At 51.6% G+C, this 16,342-nt stretch overlaps 2 protein-coding genes across 3 annotated transcripts in view; one reads left to right on the forward strand and one right to left on the reverse strand.

Moving 5' to 3' along the window:
• Positions 1-702: 702 nt before the first annotated feature.
• Positions 703-8,783, reverse strand: PRSS57 (serine protease 57). The gene is made up of 6 exons (XM_038384020.2): positions 8,697-8,783; positions 7,696-7,955; positions 6,704-6,857; positions 6,182-6,326; positions 3,414-3,674; positions 703-2,738 (listed from the first exon to the last, which is right to left on the reverse strand). The coding sequence occupies exons 2-6, from the start codon at positions 7,736-7,738 to the stop codon at positions 2,586-2,588; spliced, it is 756 nt and encodes a 251-aa protein (XP_038239948.1). The 5' UTR covers positions 7,739-7,955; positions 8,697-8,783; the 3' UTR covers positions 703-2,585.
• Positions 8,784-15,949: 7,166 nt separating this feature from the next.
• The window catches only part of PALM (paralemmin), a 68,263-nt gene continuing 67,870 nt past the window's right edge, over positions 15,950-16,342 (forward strand). Inside the window, exon 1 of one of the 2 annotated variants that reach the window (XM_038384203.2) lies at positions 15,950-16,244. In XM_038384203.2, the coding sequence (XP_038240131.1) occupies positions 16,240-16,244 (5 nt within the window). In that variant the 5' untranslated portion in view covers positions 15,950-16,239. The remainder of the gene's footprint in view (positions 16,245-16,342) is intronic. The other variant, XM_038384204.2, reaches the window with a different exon arrangement.

Below are 16,342 nucleotides of genomic sequence, written 5' to 3' on the forward strand. Positions count from 1 at the left end.
CAAAACATACTGCTGGGGAGGGTCGCATGACCGTTCTTGTGGCTTCCCTTTGCTTCCTCATCAGAAAGTCATTGTTCTACGGGGAAGCAAATAAATCTGCCGGGGACATAAATTCTGCGCATGCACAGTGGCACAGAACTCCCCCAGGAGTAAATAATCCTTCTGGGAGGCCTAATTTTGTTAGTATCCACAAGGTGCCCATAGAAATGCCCGTAAATAATACGTGGAGTACGATACCTTGCACGGCAGGGGGACTAAGTCTAGGCCTAATGGGACACCAGCCACACCTGCGAGCCACAACCACCCTCCCCAAGGAATGCAGGCCTTTCAGTCCTTGCAGAAAGGCTGTATCCCCTCAGTGCTCTTTATTTCCAAGCATTTTACAGCCATGAGCCCAATAACTTGCACACCCCCACCCTGGAAGAGGTAGGAAATAGTGATCATTTTGTCCACCACTGGGATGCACCCACCTCTGGGGTGGAAGGTGGCAGCTGTTTAACAGTCTTGTCTGAAGACTACCCAACAGTTTAAGTCAAGAAGTGAAGGAGAAAGCAACAGAAACTGCAGAGAGAAGTTGAGAGGGGTGGAACAGAAGGCAAGAATTTGACACACCAAGTTATCCTCCCTGGGCCAAGTATCCTCTCATGTTTGGGTCCTCTGAGGGATAAATAGCTACAGATGTATAGTCTCCAGCTGTTGCTAGTTCTGGGGGAGGCAGTGTGATCTAGTGGTTGCAGCAGGATTTGGTGGGGGCGGGGGCAGGATTGCTGGCTCTATACCTAGCTGTGGAAGGGGGTATGGGCTAGCGGTTAACCTGACACCCTGACTTTTGCCAGAGGTTATTTAATGGTTACAAAGGGACGGGGCGTCAGTCGCCTCTGAAATAGTGTCTCTAGCAGCATAGCGCCCCCTAGCAGCAGCCAGACAAATGTTTCGTTGTCGCATTCACAGGTTATGCCTGTGGTAGTCATTGATGCAGTGAGGCTGTCTCTATCCCGGCCCCTTTCTTTGCAGGGTAGATGTGCGCTGGGGCTCTTTCCGCTGAGTTCTGTGGGTTTTGGATCAGGCTGTAAGTAATGCAGCCAAATTCGGCCCCTGCTGGCAGACCAGAGAGCAGCAGGTCCCTTATTGCGCTACGGGCATACCAATGGGCTCTTACTCTGTCTCCGGAGGTGAGACCTGCCCCCTTGATCCACTGACCCCCTGCCCGGCTCAGGTGCACCCAACCCCCTAACACGGAGTGCAGTTGGAGAGCCACTGCTCCTGAGGATCTGCTCCAAGGCTGGCCCCAGCTACAGGCCCAGCCTGGGTGTCCCAGCTATCCTGGTGCAATGAATCCCTTCCCCTCAATTTCTACCAGTGCAGGGGGCTCACCCCAGGCATGCCAGGGCTGCAAGGACCAAGCATGTGGCTGCTCTTGCACACAGGGCTGGGGAGAGGCTCCTTGTATGTAGCTCCACCCCGCTGCCTTCTTAGGCTGGAAATCTCCAAAGGCAGCAGAGGCAAACAAACAGGGCCCGAGCTCAGGGATCCACTGACCCCTTTTTTGAGGTGCGAGCAGCGATGGCCATTCCAGCTTCTGCCAGCGAAGCGTTTCTGTCCCTGCAGGGTGATGGCTGGAGGGATACTAGACCACAGGGCAGGTGTCAGTGGAGGTAACGGGATGGATCAGCCTCTGCCAGGTTTTCAGGTGCCATCTGAGCGAAGGTCTGTAAGTGGAACGCTCCAGCGTTGTGGGCCCAGAGGCTGTGATACTGATCAGCGTGAGAGTGGGGCCCACGCTGCCTTGGGGTGGCTGTCTGGGACAGCACAGTGAAAAGGATTTAGGTGTAACTCAGGCCAGCAGTGGGGGTCTGTGTCACTGCTAGTGGCTGGGCTACATAGAGGTTGTGAAGTGGACACAGAGGTGGCTTTTCTAGCTCAGTCCATAAAGGGCTGTGTGCTTAGATCCAAAGGTTGCAGGTTCAATCCTAGGTGCAGCTGACCCACCTGGGCTGTTATATTACATCAAGCAGCATACGTGGATTAGGTGATGATCCTCCAGGCAGTCTGGGAAAGGCATGTATCCTTCTGTACACCCATTTCGTGAGGCTGCGTAGGACAGGAAACTGTGGGCCCAGAGAGCTAGGCTCATCCTAAAATATCTCAGGCAACATTATGGGCATCACCTGTCTACCCCTTTCACCTGAGCATCTCCAAGCACTTCACAGATACTAACTCATGAGGTGCCCAACAGCCCTGTGAGGTAGGTACCTTTCTCCCCATGGTACAGATGGGGAAACTGAGGCACAGTGTGAGGAAGGGACTTATCCCAAGAGCGGTCAGTGGGCAAGTGGGAATAAAACACAGAAGCCCTGACTGCTAGTTGCCACTAGACCACATGCCCCTCACAGAGCTGGGAATAGAACACAGGAGTCCTGATGCACATTCCTTCCATCCTAAACACCAGACCCCATAGACTTTATAGTGAAATGCATGTTAACTGCCCAATAGAGAAAGATCCCTCCCTCTTTTTCATAGTCCCAACTGCCCCCTCTTCAGAATGTCTGTCACACAAGGAGCCCCCACAGCTCTCGTCTCCAGTATTAAAAGCGCTTCAGCACATCCTGGACCCAGGAGATATACTTGGAAATCCGAGTGTAGATGTCTGGGTACCTGCGATTCCCACACCTCTGCCCGGAGAAGGAGACTATGCCATGTACTCTGGCCCCACAGACGAGGGGGCCCCCGGAATCACCCTACAATGCAAGAGGAAACCTGTTAGTAAAGGGCAAGACTAGCTAAGTCTGGAGGAAAAGGAAAGTATCGGGAAATCAAAACTAAGCCTGGAGTTGGCCCTGTATCACCCTAGGCAGACGAGAAGGGTCAGGAGTGGACTGCAGTGAATATAAAGGGGATTTTTTATTGAAGGAGGCTGCTGGACGCAGACAGACCCTGGGGTTTTCCCTGGCTTCCTATTCCCCTGACTCCTGGCCTGGCCTCGAAAAACACAGTGCTGTTGCGTGCACTCCAGATAGCAAGCCATCAGTGTGGGGAAAGTTTCTGTGGCAGTAGCCTTACCAGGCATGGATGGGTGTTGTGCTGGATGTGAAAGGCCACACTGCTGGGGTCCTACAGGGCACTACCCCACACCACTGAAGTCTAAAAACCACTTGGGTGACTGGGCCCTGGAAGGAAACTTGAAGTTCTGGCTGGAACTGACCGAACCAGGTGGAGAACTTCAGTGTTGGAATTGGAGTGGGCATGGATCTGGTCCTGCAGGTGTCATGGCTGACACGGACAAGGCACTACGGTGGGGAAGATCACAGCACCAGCTATGGATTGGTGCCGGAAGCAGCTTCAGGCTTCCCTCCAAAGCTGGGTCTGGCAGCGTGGGCTCCGCAGGGGCGCCTGGAGGAGGAGAAAGCACTTACCGAGCAGACCCCCTGGAGGGTGCTGTTGAGGCTGGCCGCACACAGCATGTCCTTGTTGACGTGACCCACCCACAGCGCGTTGCAGATCTTCCTGTCCACGATGGTCGTCTTGGTCTCCCTGAGCTCGGTGGGGATGGTGCCAAAATTGGAGGTGTCGCCCCAGCCCAGCACTCTGCAGATGACCCCAGGAGGGAGGTCGGTGTTGGGTCGGGGGAGCCTGATCCGCTTCACAAACTGGGTAAAGATGGCCGACTTGTTCAGCTGGGGAGACGAGAGCAAACGTGACCCATGTTAATACTCAGGGGGCATCTGTCTCGTGCTCGTGGCTGAATCATGTAAAGAGGTTCATGAGCCTGTAGCTGCCCCACCTAGCCAGGAGCTGGCAGGACAGGCACGGCCCCGGGTTGAATCACTGCTGGGGAGCTGTGATACAAATACAGTCCCATTTCTTGGTTTATCCACACACACACACCCACACACACACACCCACCCAGCTCTGGTTTTGCCTCTTCGAATGCACAGGAGCCTGTCTCAGCATCACACGCTGTTGAAAGCAGCAACCCAGCGGCTCCCATTTACTAAAGTTGCTGACTCGCAAAGTCTCGCAAAGAGAACCTGTCGAATGGGATCGCTGTGGGGTTCGGGTCAAGCCAGCGATGGCGCAGCCATTCATCCTTCAGAGCCTCTGCTCCCTGCCTTCCTCCACACTCCAGGAGCCAAATCCAGCCTGGCTGGAAAGCGGGTGCAACCCCACTAAAGCCCCCAGACTTGCAGAGGGCTGAATTTATTGATTTTTTTCAGAGCTGTACTGTCACCTAGTGGCTGCTTTAGTTATTCCTTTCCGGAGACGTCCACATTCCAGTGCAAAGGTGGCAGTGACTGATTTTTCCATTTCACCCAGGGCTATGTTTCCTGTCCTGTTTCAGAGTAGCAGCCGTGTTAGTCTGTATTCGCAAAAAGAAAAGGAGGACTTGTGGCATCTTTGAGACTAACAAATTTATTAGAGCATAAGCTTTCGTGAGCTACAGCTCACTTCATCGGATGCATTTGGTGGAAAATACAGTGAGGAGATTTATATACACACACAGAGAACACCACACAACAGAACCACTAACCCAGGAACCTATCCTTGCAACAAAGCCCATTGCCAACTCTGTCCACATATCTATTCAGGGGACACCATCATAAGGCCTAATCACATCAGCCACACTATCAGAGGCTCGTTCACCTGCGCATCTACCAATGTGATATATGCCATCATGTGCCAGCAATGCCCCTCTGCCATGTACATTGGTCAAACTGGACAGTCTCTACGTAAAAGAATAAATGGACACAAATCGGACGTCAAGAATTATAACATTCAAAAACCAGTCGGAGAACACTTCAATCTCTCCAGTCACTCGATTACAGACCTGAGGGTGGCTATCCTTCAACAAAAAACTTCAAAAACAGACTCCAACGAGAGACTGCTGAATTGAAATTAATTTGCAAACTGGATACAATTAACTCTAGGCTTGAATAGAGACTGGGAATGGATGAATCATTACACAAAGTAAAACTATTTCCCCATGTTATTTCTCCCCCCACCCCACCCCACCCCCCACTGTTCCTCAGATGTTCTTAAAAAGAAAAGGAGTACTTGTGGCACCTTAGAGACTAACAAATTTATTTGAGCATAAGCTTTCGTGAGTTACAGCTCACTTCATCACGTAGCTCACGAAAGCTTATGCTCTAATAAATTTGTTAGTCTCTAAGGTGCCACAAGTACTCCTTTTCTTTTTGCGAATACAGACTAACACGGCTGCTACTCTGAAACCTGTCAGATGTTCTTGTTAACTGCTGGAAATAGCCTACCTTGCTTGTCACCATGAAAGATTTTCCTCCTTTCCCCGCCCTGCTGCTGGTGATGGCTCATCTTAAGTGATCACTCTCCTTACAGTGTGTATGATAAAACCCATTGTTTCATGTTCTCTGTGTGTGTATATAAATCTCCTCTCTGTATTTTCCACCGAATGCATCCGATGAAGTGAGCTGTAGCTCACGAAAGCTTATGCTCAAATAAATTTGTTAGTCTCTAAGGTGCCACAAGCACTTCTTTTCTTTTTGTTTCCTGTTCTGACCCACATCCCAAGTCCTGTGCCACCTTCAGACAGGAGGTGCTGCTTCTGTCCTGCTGCCGCTGAACTATGTCGGGCTGTCCCACTGCTGCCATCAGCAATGTCCCTTGCTGCGTCCAGGGATACCAGGCCCTGGCCGGGGACAGCCGGGATTGCAACATGACAGTGAAACCTACTTCATTTTTCTCCCTGTATTTCACCTCCTCCCCCACAATCTCACCTAAGGCCAATGCAAACCACTCGCGTTCCTTTGAACCCACCAGCTTTGAGCGGCTCTGATCTGCGCCCCATAGAAATACCTGCTTCCCAGCTCTGTGGGCTGCACTCTTAATGTGAATGTGACATTAACAGATTAGTCATTTAGCCCTCTGGTTGGCGTTTGCTGCAGTGGGTCCAATTCAGCCTGTTGTGACCTCTGCTGGCTTTAGTATGGTCATCAGACCCAGGGGAAACTTGAGCCTGATTTTCCAATGGGGGTGGAGGATGGAAGGGTAAGGAGCAGAAGATGGGAGTTTCATTTCCCCCCCAAAAGAAAATTTTCTCTAAACTCTGTGAATTATGGAGCAGCTGAAGGTTTTCATCAAGGTTGTGAGCTTCTCTGTTTCCCCCCCAGGGATCTAAGGAAAATCCTGTTGAGACCAGGCAACTCACTTCCAGCATGCGGATGTCATTGTGGACCGTCCGGGTGTTGAAGTGCGGGTGCATGATGGATTTCCGGATGCTGAAGATCTGCTGAGAGGCCTCCTGGTGTTTCAGGGAGTGAGCCCCCAGCACGACGCGCAAGGTGGGGGAGTGTCTGAAATGCACAGTGAGAGGGACTGAAATCAGCCCGGGGCTGGCCTGCCTGACACAGGACTGCAGCCAGGAGCAGGCCAGAGAAAATAAGGGGATGGGAGCACAAAATGGGGGGCAGGCCCACCTGAAAGGGGCAGGGACTGAGCTGCCCCTGCTGGGATTTGAACCTGTGTCCCCAGCAAGGGTAGAGATTTCAACTAGGTGCTTAGGCTTTGTTGGGCTGGGCTAAGGGCTCCTGGGAAGGTCCCTGAGCTGAGCAGTGGGGCAGGATCTCCTCCACCCCTTGCAGTGAATGTCAGGGGAGCAGGATTTATTTCACATCCTAGGGGAATGCAGCCATCAGGGCCAAATGGGGTCCCCCAAAACGCTGTAACTTACTTGGGAATCACACAGTGAGCCGCCGTCATCACCCACTTGTGCCAGACCAGGAATCCCCCGCAGACGTGCTGGCCATCCAGCTGGATGGAAGCAATGTAGGGCCGGGAATGGGGCTTGACTTCATTCCCCCCGATAATCCAGCTCCCCAGGGCACCTGTCCCAAACCAAACAGCTGTTGGGGGGGAGGGAGGAAGAATCCACCATCAAAAATGGATGATCTTGGGGGGTGGGGAGAGAAGCAAGGATTCCCAAAGGAGCAGAGAACAATGGGGCTCTGGGAATGGCTGTGTCCGAGCATTGGGGAGATGCACCAGGGGCTGGATTATGCAACCCTGACTCAGACGAGTCGCCCCAGGGGTCAAATCCAACTGGACGCAGCTTCATTCGCTTCCACAGGGGCTGTGCCCACGGGCGGGGAGGTGACATCTCTCCCCCAGCCTGAGGCACAGGCCCTAAGCACACACAAAGTCATGGGGAAGACACTGGGATTAAAGCTCAGCCCTGCCTGGCTCCCAGATGGAGGGCAGTAGATCAGACATCTCTCGAGGTACTTGCGCTCAGGAGCATGGGGGGGAATCCTGGCCCCACTGAAGTCAATGGCCATTGTCAGAACGCTGCTTGACATTTGAAGCATTTCTCTTCACACCTCTCTGGGTGGCAGGGCTATCATCCCTCCCTTTACACAGGGGAAACTGAGGCATAGAACTGAAGCAACTTGCCCAAGGTCACCCAGCACATCTGGGACAGTGCTGGGAATTGAACCCAGCTCTGCCAAGCCCCAGCTTGGCCATACTTACTAACCACTAGGCCATACTTCCTCTTTCTGTATATAGCCACCCACTCCAGCTGTCTCAAGACAGCTATGTCCCGCTGATTCTCAGCATCTACTTGCTCAGCCCAGGAGCGTCTGTGCTCAGACACCCTCGCTGCATGGGTCCTCCCCACCGAGCCCCTACTCCCCTGGAGGGGCATCATAGTCTGTTTTCCTTTACCTGCCGGGATGAGCACAAGGAGCAGCAGGCTGGTGCTCCCCATGATGGCTCTCTTTGCTCCTTCACGCTGGGGGAGGATGGTGAGTGCTGATGCCTGAGGCTCTAGGGGTTAAGTAAGCCCAGAGGGCGTGGGAGGGTCTTGCGATGCCACTATCCCACATAGCTAGGTTGCTGCTAGGCTCTTGGCCTGCCCTGCTGGACTTGGTTCCTCTTGTTTGTGGGCTTGTGCAATCCCTTCTCCCCAGCCCCTGCGGTAACACCTAAATGGAGAAACCTCAGGGTTCATGCAACTTCAGGGGGGCGATTTAGACACACAAAGAGGGCATGGGCTCTGTGCCTTTGCAGGGAGTGGCTGTGTTATCAGGCAGCGCAGAGGCCCCAGCCAAGGGGTCCCGCAGATGTGTTATTTAGGAGCTAGCTGATCACAGGGATCGCGTCTGCACTTCGAATGGCGGAAAAGTCAAGGTCCTGTTGCACCGGGACCTACCCACATGCACAACAAGGACCAGTCCCCACCCCAAAGTGCTTGCAATCGAAACAGACGGGACAGACATAGGATTCTTATCCACATTTTATACATGGGGACTGAGACCCAGAGTGGGACTGTCCCAAGGAGAGCCGGGAGCTGCCAGGAATTGAACCCTGAGCCCAGGCCGGGAGGGCCTCTTTAGGCCCATTTTCTAGAGGACAGCCCCTGAGACAGAGAGAGAGGCCGGGTTGAGTTTCAAGACAACCCTGGTTGTGTGTCAAGTGAGCCTGGCCCAGTGTATGGGGTTGGGTGGAAAACAACTTCTCTAAGCACTCAGAGGGAGGGACTGTCTCTTCCTGCATATCTGTACAGCGCCTAGCACAACAAGGCCCTGAGCTCTCTGGCTGCTGCTGTAATACAAATAAATAATGATTAAAAAGTATGTGACTTTGGGAGGCTGCATTGCCTAGTGGTTAGGGTCCTAGTCTGGGGCACAAGATGCCTGAGTTCTTGTCTGACCTCTGCTATTTACCTGCTGTGTGAGCTTTGCCAAGTCATTTCCTTTCTCTATGCCTCAGTTTCCCTATCTGTAAAATTAAGATCATAGGCCTGGTGCCTCAAAGATATTTAGGCACCTAACTCCCATTGGGAGTTAGGTGCCTAAATACTTCTCAGGATCTAGGCCCTGGCACTTATGCCCCTCTGAGATTCTGGAACAGGTAGAATAGACCTCTTAAGACTTTCCATAGCACTGCAGTACCACAGCTCAACAATACTGTGCGTTCCCCCCCCCACCCCAACCCAGGTGAGACTTGGTGTGTTTGGCTGAGTTTTACTTTAAAAAAAAAATTCCAAACAAAATGTAGGGGCTGGGATAAAAATGGGGAATAAGACCACAGGGAGACAAGATTGCCATGGACCCCAGCCAGTCACACCCATGGACCTTCCAAGAGATCTAGTCAGTGGGTGACTTCTGCACGTGTCAGCTGGAAGCGGACAGTCATCCTGCCAGCTTCACCTCCACGGCACCAAAGCTTCTGCAGTCAGAAATTGGCTGCAAGCGTGATGCAGGACAGAATCTGGCTCGCTCTGCTAGAGCTGCACACACGCTGCAAGCTAAGGGGAGGAGCCCTATATTTGCACACATGAAAAAGTGTGCATCTGGGAATCGGGGACCTCAGAGAGCAGGTGGGAGGTGTACAAAGAGGCCGGTTTTACACAGATGCTCTCCTGGCTCTTACAGTGGAAGAATTTTATATGTTTGGCCCACAGGACAAACCTGAGATCCAAATTTCAAATCCTCCCCAAGAAGTTCAGACCCAGAATTTTATTTCCATGAGAGAGAGCAGGGGCTGGTGTGAATTTAGATTCCCTGTTCAAATGCACCTGCAGATCTGACAGCTTGGTTCAACTCATTAGAGAGATAAGGGCCAGCTGTGAAATTTGGCTCCCGATTCCAACCCCATCCATTGATGTAAGAGTTTGGTCCAGCCCATTCTAGTGATAAGAGTCAGCTGTGAAATTTGGATCCTGATTCTAAACTCACATGCAGATCCAGGTGTTTGGGTCAGCCCACTATAGAGACAGGAAAAGTGTGCAAAGGATTTTCCTGCCAGTGTTTAGGAAGGGGTTTGTTATTTGGAGCGCTGATCCTATCTCTGCTAATTGGATTCAAATTCATCAAGTGTTCTTAGGTCTGTAAAAGTGGAGTAATTCAGGCTCCTGCTCTGGACTTAAGGCTTGAATCTTTCACCATATGGATTTCCCAACCCTAGTAGTGGTTTTACATTCACCATCTTTGCTTCCTGAGTCAGTTTTTTAAAGGAAACCGTTGTGTTGAGGGGGGAAAAAAAAGCGGAGACTTTCCTGGCACCCAAAATTTCTCTCTTCTCCCACGGCCGCCACTTCTCCTGGGTTCACACAGTATCCAGCCAGCAAGGTCATAAACTAGATTCAAGCGCTCCGTAGAGCATCTTGGCTCAGCTTCCCGCTGGCAGAGACACCACTGTTTAGTACGCGCTCAGCCAAAGCTGTTTAGATACTATAAACGCACCCACAGCCAAGTCGAATTGCAGTTTGCTGGGCCACCTTGGTGCCGGTGGAGACAGAACTCAGGTCTGCCGGTTTTTGCAGGCCGCTCAGCAGTTCTGATTCCCTCCAGTAGAGACCAGGGGTGCCACATACAAACGCACCCTCCATTCCTCAAACCTTAAATGGTTTCAGTTCCCAAGGAGCCACCGGCACCTGCTAAGAGCTGTCCTCTGGGGGAGGAAACTAAAGCGCCCTCAAGCAGCCCTGGGGAGACGGGTGGCTACTGGGGGACGGGAGAGCTCTCACAGTGGTGGAGGGGCGGGGGGGACGGACCTTAGCATTGCAAGCTAAGGTGGGGCTGTGATGTGTAGCTGGGCACGATTGTAGGTGCAGTCTTCAATGCGGGAGAGAGCGGACATCCAGTAGCCTTATAATGCTTATGTCACAGGAGCAGCTGGATGCCCCTACTGAGGTTAGGGCCCCACTGTGCTTGGTGCTCTGTATAACCCTAGCGAGTACAGTCCCTGTCCCAGAGGGCTTGCAGTCTAAATTGACAGGAGTGGGAGAGGAAATAAAGGCCTTGCCTTGCCCCAGGGCACTTGGCAGGCGAAGGGTAGAGGGGTAAACACCCTGTCAGCACAGGGGAGGGTCCAGCAGAAAAACTTGGAAGAGTCTGTCTACTGCCAGGCTGCCAGCTGAGCCCCAGTGCTGGCTAGTAATCACCTGAGAGCCATCGGCACCTGACTTACCCTTGGCCATTGTCTCTTCATGGCCATCGTCCCTCCAGGAGGAAGAGAAGCAGCCAAAGCAGGGACTGCTACCTTTGGGAGGTCAAATGGGGCCCAGCTGGGATCACCCAGAGCATTAGCGACCCACCCCTGTTGTAGGGGCACTAGGATCTCCAGGTGGTGCCTCCCTTCTCCACCATGTAGCTTTGGGGGGAGGAAAACGGAGAGGATGGAGCCAGGGACTCCAGACAGCTGGAGCAGAAGCAGACCTAGCAGGGGCCCATCGACCGTTTGGAGAACTTGCTGCAGTTTTGATCAGACTTCATGTGCTCTCTGCTGATTACTACTAAAATGCCAATGTTTTCCGGGTGAAACTTGCCTTATTTCAGCACCTCTTTGGGCGCGCCAGTTTGGGGCCCCAACTCTCTGTTTGTGGCTGAACTTGCCTCTCTCGGGGCAGTCCCACCGGTAGAAGGCCCTGGTGGATGCAGCGTTACCTGTTGTGGCAAAAGCAACCCTCCAGGAGCAGTGGCACAATGCTCCATCCCTCTGACAATGACTGCTCGGGTCCCAGGGAGCAGAAGTTAAAATTGCCTGCGTGTTTTTGAAAGGCCTTTCTCTCTGCTAGCCCATGGGTTGGCGTAAAGCTACAGCTGCCTGGCCCAGGAAAGAAATTGTGGCCCTCCTTAGCCTTTGGGGGGAAGGGGCAGTGCAAACAGCGGTGTAATAAACACAGGACGAAAGACATAAAGTCAGACGCTGCAGAGGGCATGCAGCAGCCGGTGCACGACCGGAATGAGCAGCAATGCCTGGTGCAAGGGAAGGAACTTGGGCAGTCCTCCCAGAAAGCAAGGGAGGGCCCCCAAAACCCCTGAGACCTTACCCTCCAGCCTTGCTGCTCCTGTGTGGAGCTTGCGGTTGCACTTTCTGGGGACCCCCCCTACGTCCACGCGAGTGACAGCAGCTGCCTCATGAGGCCCAGAGGAATGGATCCCGGCAGCTGCCAGCGACAAAACTCGCTGAGGAGGAGTGCGTGGAGGATGCAGACCCTCTTTGAGAGCCAGCCAGCCCCAGCCCAGAGGAGGAACCCACTGAGGAAGGACAAGGGAGCTCAGGGAGCTATTTTCTTTCCTGGCTTTTTAAAATAAAAAACAGCAAAAATGTTCTTTATGGGCCCCGAACATTAATCTCCCCTCTTATCCCTCTTGCCCTCCTCCAAATGGTGGCCAAAAGTGGAAACAAGGAATAGCCTTTCGAACTGGCCAGTTTATTTGAATGAGATGCACTGGCAGGCAGGCCAAAAAAAAATCCAACCCAAGAGAGAGCCAGGGTTGTAAGAAAGCCGGAAGCCATTCTGAAGTGCCCCTCGCCCAGCTTGTCCTAGAATTTAAGGCCAGAAGGGAGCACCAGATCATCTAGCAGAATCTCCTGGGTATCACAGGCCACCAGCATCCACCCAGCACCTGCCCACACACTAAACCCAACAACAGGAGTTAGACCAAAGTATTATGGCCCACCAGAGACTAGACTATTCCGTGCCCCAGGAAGAGTGACAGGCACCAATGCCCAAGGTCCCTGCGATAGCAGGGAATTGGTTAAGGGAGATGTACCCAGGTAATCCCAGCAAGTGACCTTCCACTCCGCTCCACGGAGGAAGGTGGAAAAAAAACCCCAGATCGCTGCTAATCTGGCCTGGGTGAAAATTCTTTCCCGACCCCACATATGGTGATCAGTTAGATCCTGAGCATGTGAGCAAGACCCAGCCAGCATTGCACAGGGGAGAGAGAATGCTTGGTTCCACCTCAGAGCTCTGGCCCTCCCTATCTAGTGTCCCACCTCCAGCCGTGTCCATCCCTGATGCTTCAGAGGAAGGAGACCAACCCCCACCCCTATACACTGGGGCAGGGGAATTCCCTTCCTGACCCCCTGCAAGTGGCCAACCAAAGCCCTGAAGCATGAGCCTTAGGAACCCAAGTCATAAACCAGAAGGGACCCCCCAGGGCTGCTGAGCCCTACCCTCCACCATCTCAAGCAAATCCATTATACAATCACACTCACCAATGTATCCAGCTCTCTCTCAGAGCTGATTAAGTTGTTTGCCCACACAACTCCCACTGGGAAGTTGTTCCAGAACCTCCCTTCTCCGATGGTTGGAAAACCTGAATTTGTTCGTGGCCCATTTATACCCATTTGTTCTTGTGCCACCATTGTCCTGTGGCTGCAATAGCTCTTCACTGGCCCTGGTATTTACCTCCCTGATGTATTTATAGAGTGATCACATCCCCTTTCAGCCTTCAATTTGCTGTGCTAAACATGCCAAACTCTTTCAGGCTCCTCTCGTAAGATAGGACCCGTTTCCCCCCTCCCCCTGCGTCCCTGATCATGCTAGTAGCTTGTCTCCACATCTGTTTCAGTTTGAATTCATCTTTCTTGAACATGGATGACGAGAACTGTGCACAGTATTTCAAACAAGGTCTTATCTGGGCCTTGTACAATGGCATTAATACTTCTCCATCTCTACTGGAAATGCCTTGCCTGATACATCCTAGGATCGCATCTACCTTTTTCACAGCCACATCTCATTTGCTAGCTCATGGTTGTCCTGTGATCAATTCACCCACCCAGGTCTCTCTCCTCTTCTGTTGCTTCCAACCGATGAGCCCCAGTTTGTAGCAGAAATTCTTCTTATTAGACCATAAATCTATTAGACCTTGCACTTGGTATTGCTGAATTTCATACCATTGCCTCTCCAGTCTTCAGGGTCATCCAGATCTTCCTGTATAATATTCCGATCCTCCCCTGTATTGACAATGCCTCCCAGCTTTGTATTGGCAATACATTTCAGTAGCACACATCTACTTTTTATGCCGATGTAAATAAAAATATTGAATAGAATTGGTCCCAAGACCGATCCTGGAGGAACTCCTCTAGTCTGACAATTCATCTTTCAGAGCAACTTGTTACCTTCTCCTCTTTAGCCAGTTTCTTATGAAGTTTACAGTTCTGATATTAATCCCCCTCTTCTCCACTTTGACTAAAAATTTCCCAATTGGTTTCAAGTCAAATGCTTTACTAAAGGCCAAGTATATTAGATCTACTGCCTTTCCCTTATCTAAAAAATCAGCTTTTTTCCCAAAGAAGGGAATCAGGTCAGACTAACAGGTTTGTAATTGCCTTAATTATTTTTTTCCCCCTTTCTTAAATATAGGTCTGATATTAGCAATTCTCCAGTCATGTGGTACTACCTCCAAATAGGTAGATTTATTAAGAATCCTTACTACTGGACAAGCAATCTCGTGTGCCAGTTCTGTCAGTATTCTGGGAAGGAAATGATCTGCCCTGCCCTGATTGGAGTTAATTAAGTGCTTTAAGTTTTTCTTTCACCTCAGGAGGTCATTTCAATTTTTGTACACTCATTTCCATAACCTGTTCTGCCTTCATTCCTGTGTTCCATGTTATCATCCTTTTTGAAAACCAAGGCAAAGTATTCATTTTAGTGTTGAGGCCATACCTAGATTATCTTTAATCTCCTTCCTATCCACACTGTGTAGGGCCCAACCTCAGCCTTCCTTATTCTCTTTATATTTCTATAACTAAAAAAACCTCTTCTTATTTATATTCATTTCATTGGCAAGCACTAATTCAGCTTGGCTTCTAGCAATTCACACTTCATCCCTACATTTTCTAACTCCAAAATGTCACTTTCTTTGCTGATCAATCCTTTCTTCCACTCCCTACAGGCTCTCTGCTTACTCCTAATAACCTTTTTATCTTCATCCAGCTGGGTCTGGAGAATTTCCCTACGATTTTTGCCCCTTGTGTGGGATGCAAATTTCAGATCCTTTTTATATAGTTGAAGAAATTCCAAAGCCTGCTCTACATTTCAGCCCTTGAGGTCTTCAGTAGCAGAGCAGGGAATAAACCCTCCGTTTCTTGAGTCCCAGCCCAGTGTTCTGTCCACTAGGCTACACTGCTTCCCTTACTCATTGCAAGTGGCTTTATGTTCTAAGCACTTTTTTTCAGTTGCCCATGGTTCACATCCCAACAGGGTCGACTCCTCCCTCCTGTGGAATGGTTTTTTGGATGATTATTGGTATAATAGCTGCGCCTAGAGACCCAAACAGAGATCAGAGCCACGTTGTGCTAGGCTCTGATTATTATCCCTGGGTTCCACACAGAGAAGCTGAGGCCCAAAAAAGGGAAGAGCCTTCCTCAAGGCCATGCAGGGAAAGTAGCAAGGTCAGAAATGCAGCCCAGCTCTTCTGAGCCCAGGCTAGAGCTCAGCAGTGAAGAATATAACGTTCTTATGGTGATTTGTGGGAGAGCTGAGTTTTGCCCTATTTGCTTAACCAAAATTTCCCCTTACCCGCCCCCTCTGTTGTGCATGGTTTTGGCTACCTCCCTGCCACCCCAGAGGTGGCTGCATTTCTGACTTTGTACAGATATGGTGCAACGCGCTGGGTTCCTTCTCAGCTCCTGTTTCTCCACCCCAGAGCTGGCTGCATTTCTAACACTGTCCGGATAGAGCTGGTAAAGCACGCTAGGGATACAAGGAGCTCTGTACTTTCATTTCAGAACAACACCACCACATTTCCCAGGTGAGCTCAGAACGGTGGCTGCGGTCATTGTAAAGAAATCGAAATGCCCCAGTCCCTCCTTCATCCCCTCTCCCTGCAGCGGGTACGACCAAGGCTGTTTTTGCACCATGCTTAGTCAAGGCCGGACCTGCAGGCTGTCAAGTGAAGCTTGCTTAGGAATTTGGAGACACACAGATGTTAAGTAAACGGGATCCGGGGGCGGGGGGGCGGGAAATATGTCCTACTAGCTCAGTGAGTCCATCCCTGCCCCGGCTGGTTGCCAGGAGCCAGGTCTGGGTTGGTGCTCACAAGCTGTCAGGCACTTGGAAGGGATGCAGCCTCCTTATTGACCATGTCCAGGCGCTGCTCAAGGTCTCCACTGAGCCTTATGGTCCTGGAGACTCTCCAAGCAGCGGCAGTGACAGGCGATGCCCAGCAGAAGGTGCTATTAGGATGCTGGAGAAGGGGAAGGGGAGGGAAAAAAAAAATCCCTTCACATCCCCAGCTCAGCCATCCGCCGCCAGCCAGCCGCACTCAGGACAATAACACAGCTGGGGATGCTGAACAGCCACCAGCCGCTCGCCACCTCTCCCACTGCCTGCTGCCTGTGAGCGGAGAGACAGCAAGGGGGGCACTCGCCCAGGGCTGGCGTTTGCCTTTCCCTCCAGAGCTTCCCTGGATCCGCACAGGGCTGCGAGCCAGAGGGTGAGGCAGCCGGGGGATTGCAGAGGCTGGGAAAATGGAGTAAGTACCGCTTTTCCTCCTGCTCCGGCCCTGGGCATGTGTTGGAGGCTATGGGGAGACCGGGTGCATCCAGCCATCTGTCTGTCTGTCTAGGTACA

Source organism: Dermochelys coriacea, chromosome 25, assembly GCF_009764565.3.
Source record: "Dermochelys coriacea isolate rDerCor1 chromosome 25, rDerCor1.pri.v4, whole genome shotgun sequence".
Classification (NCBI taxonomy): domain Eukaryota; kingdom Metazoa; phylum Chordata; order Testudines; family Dermochelyidae; genus Dermochelys; species Dermochelys coriacea.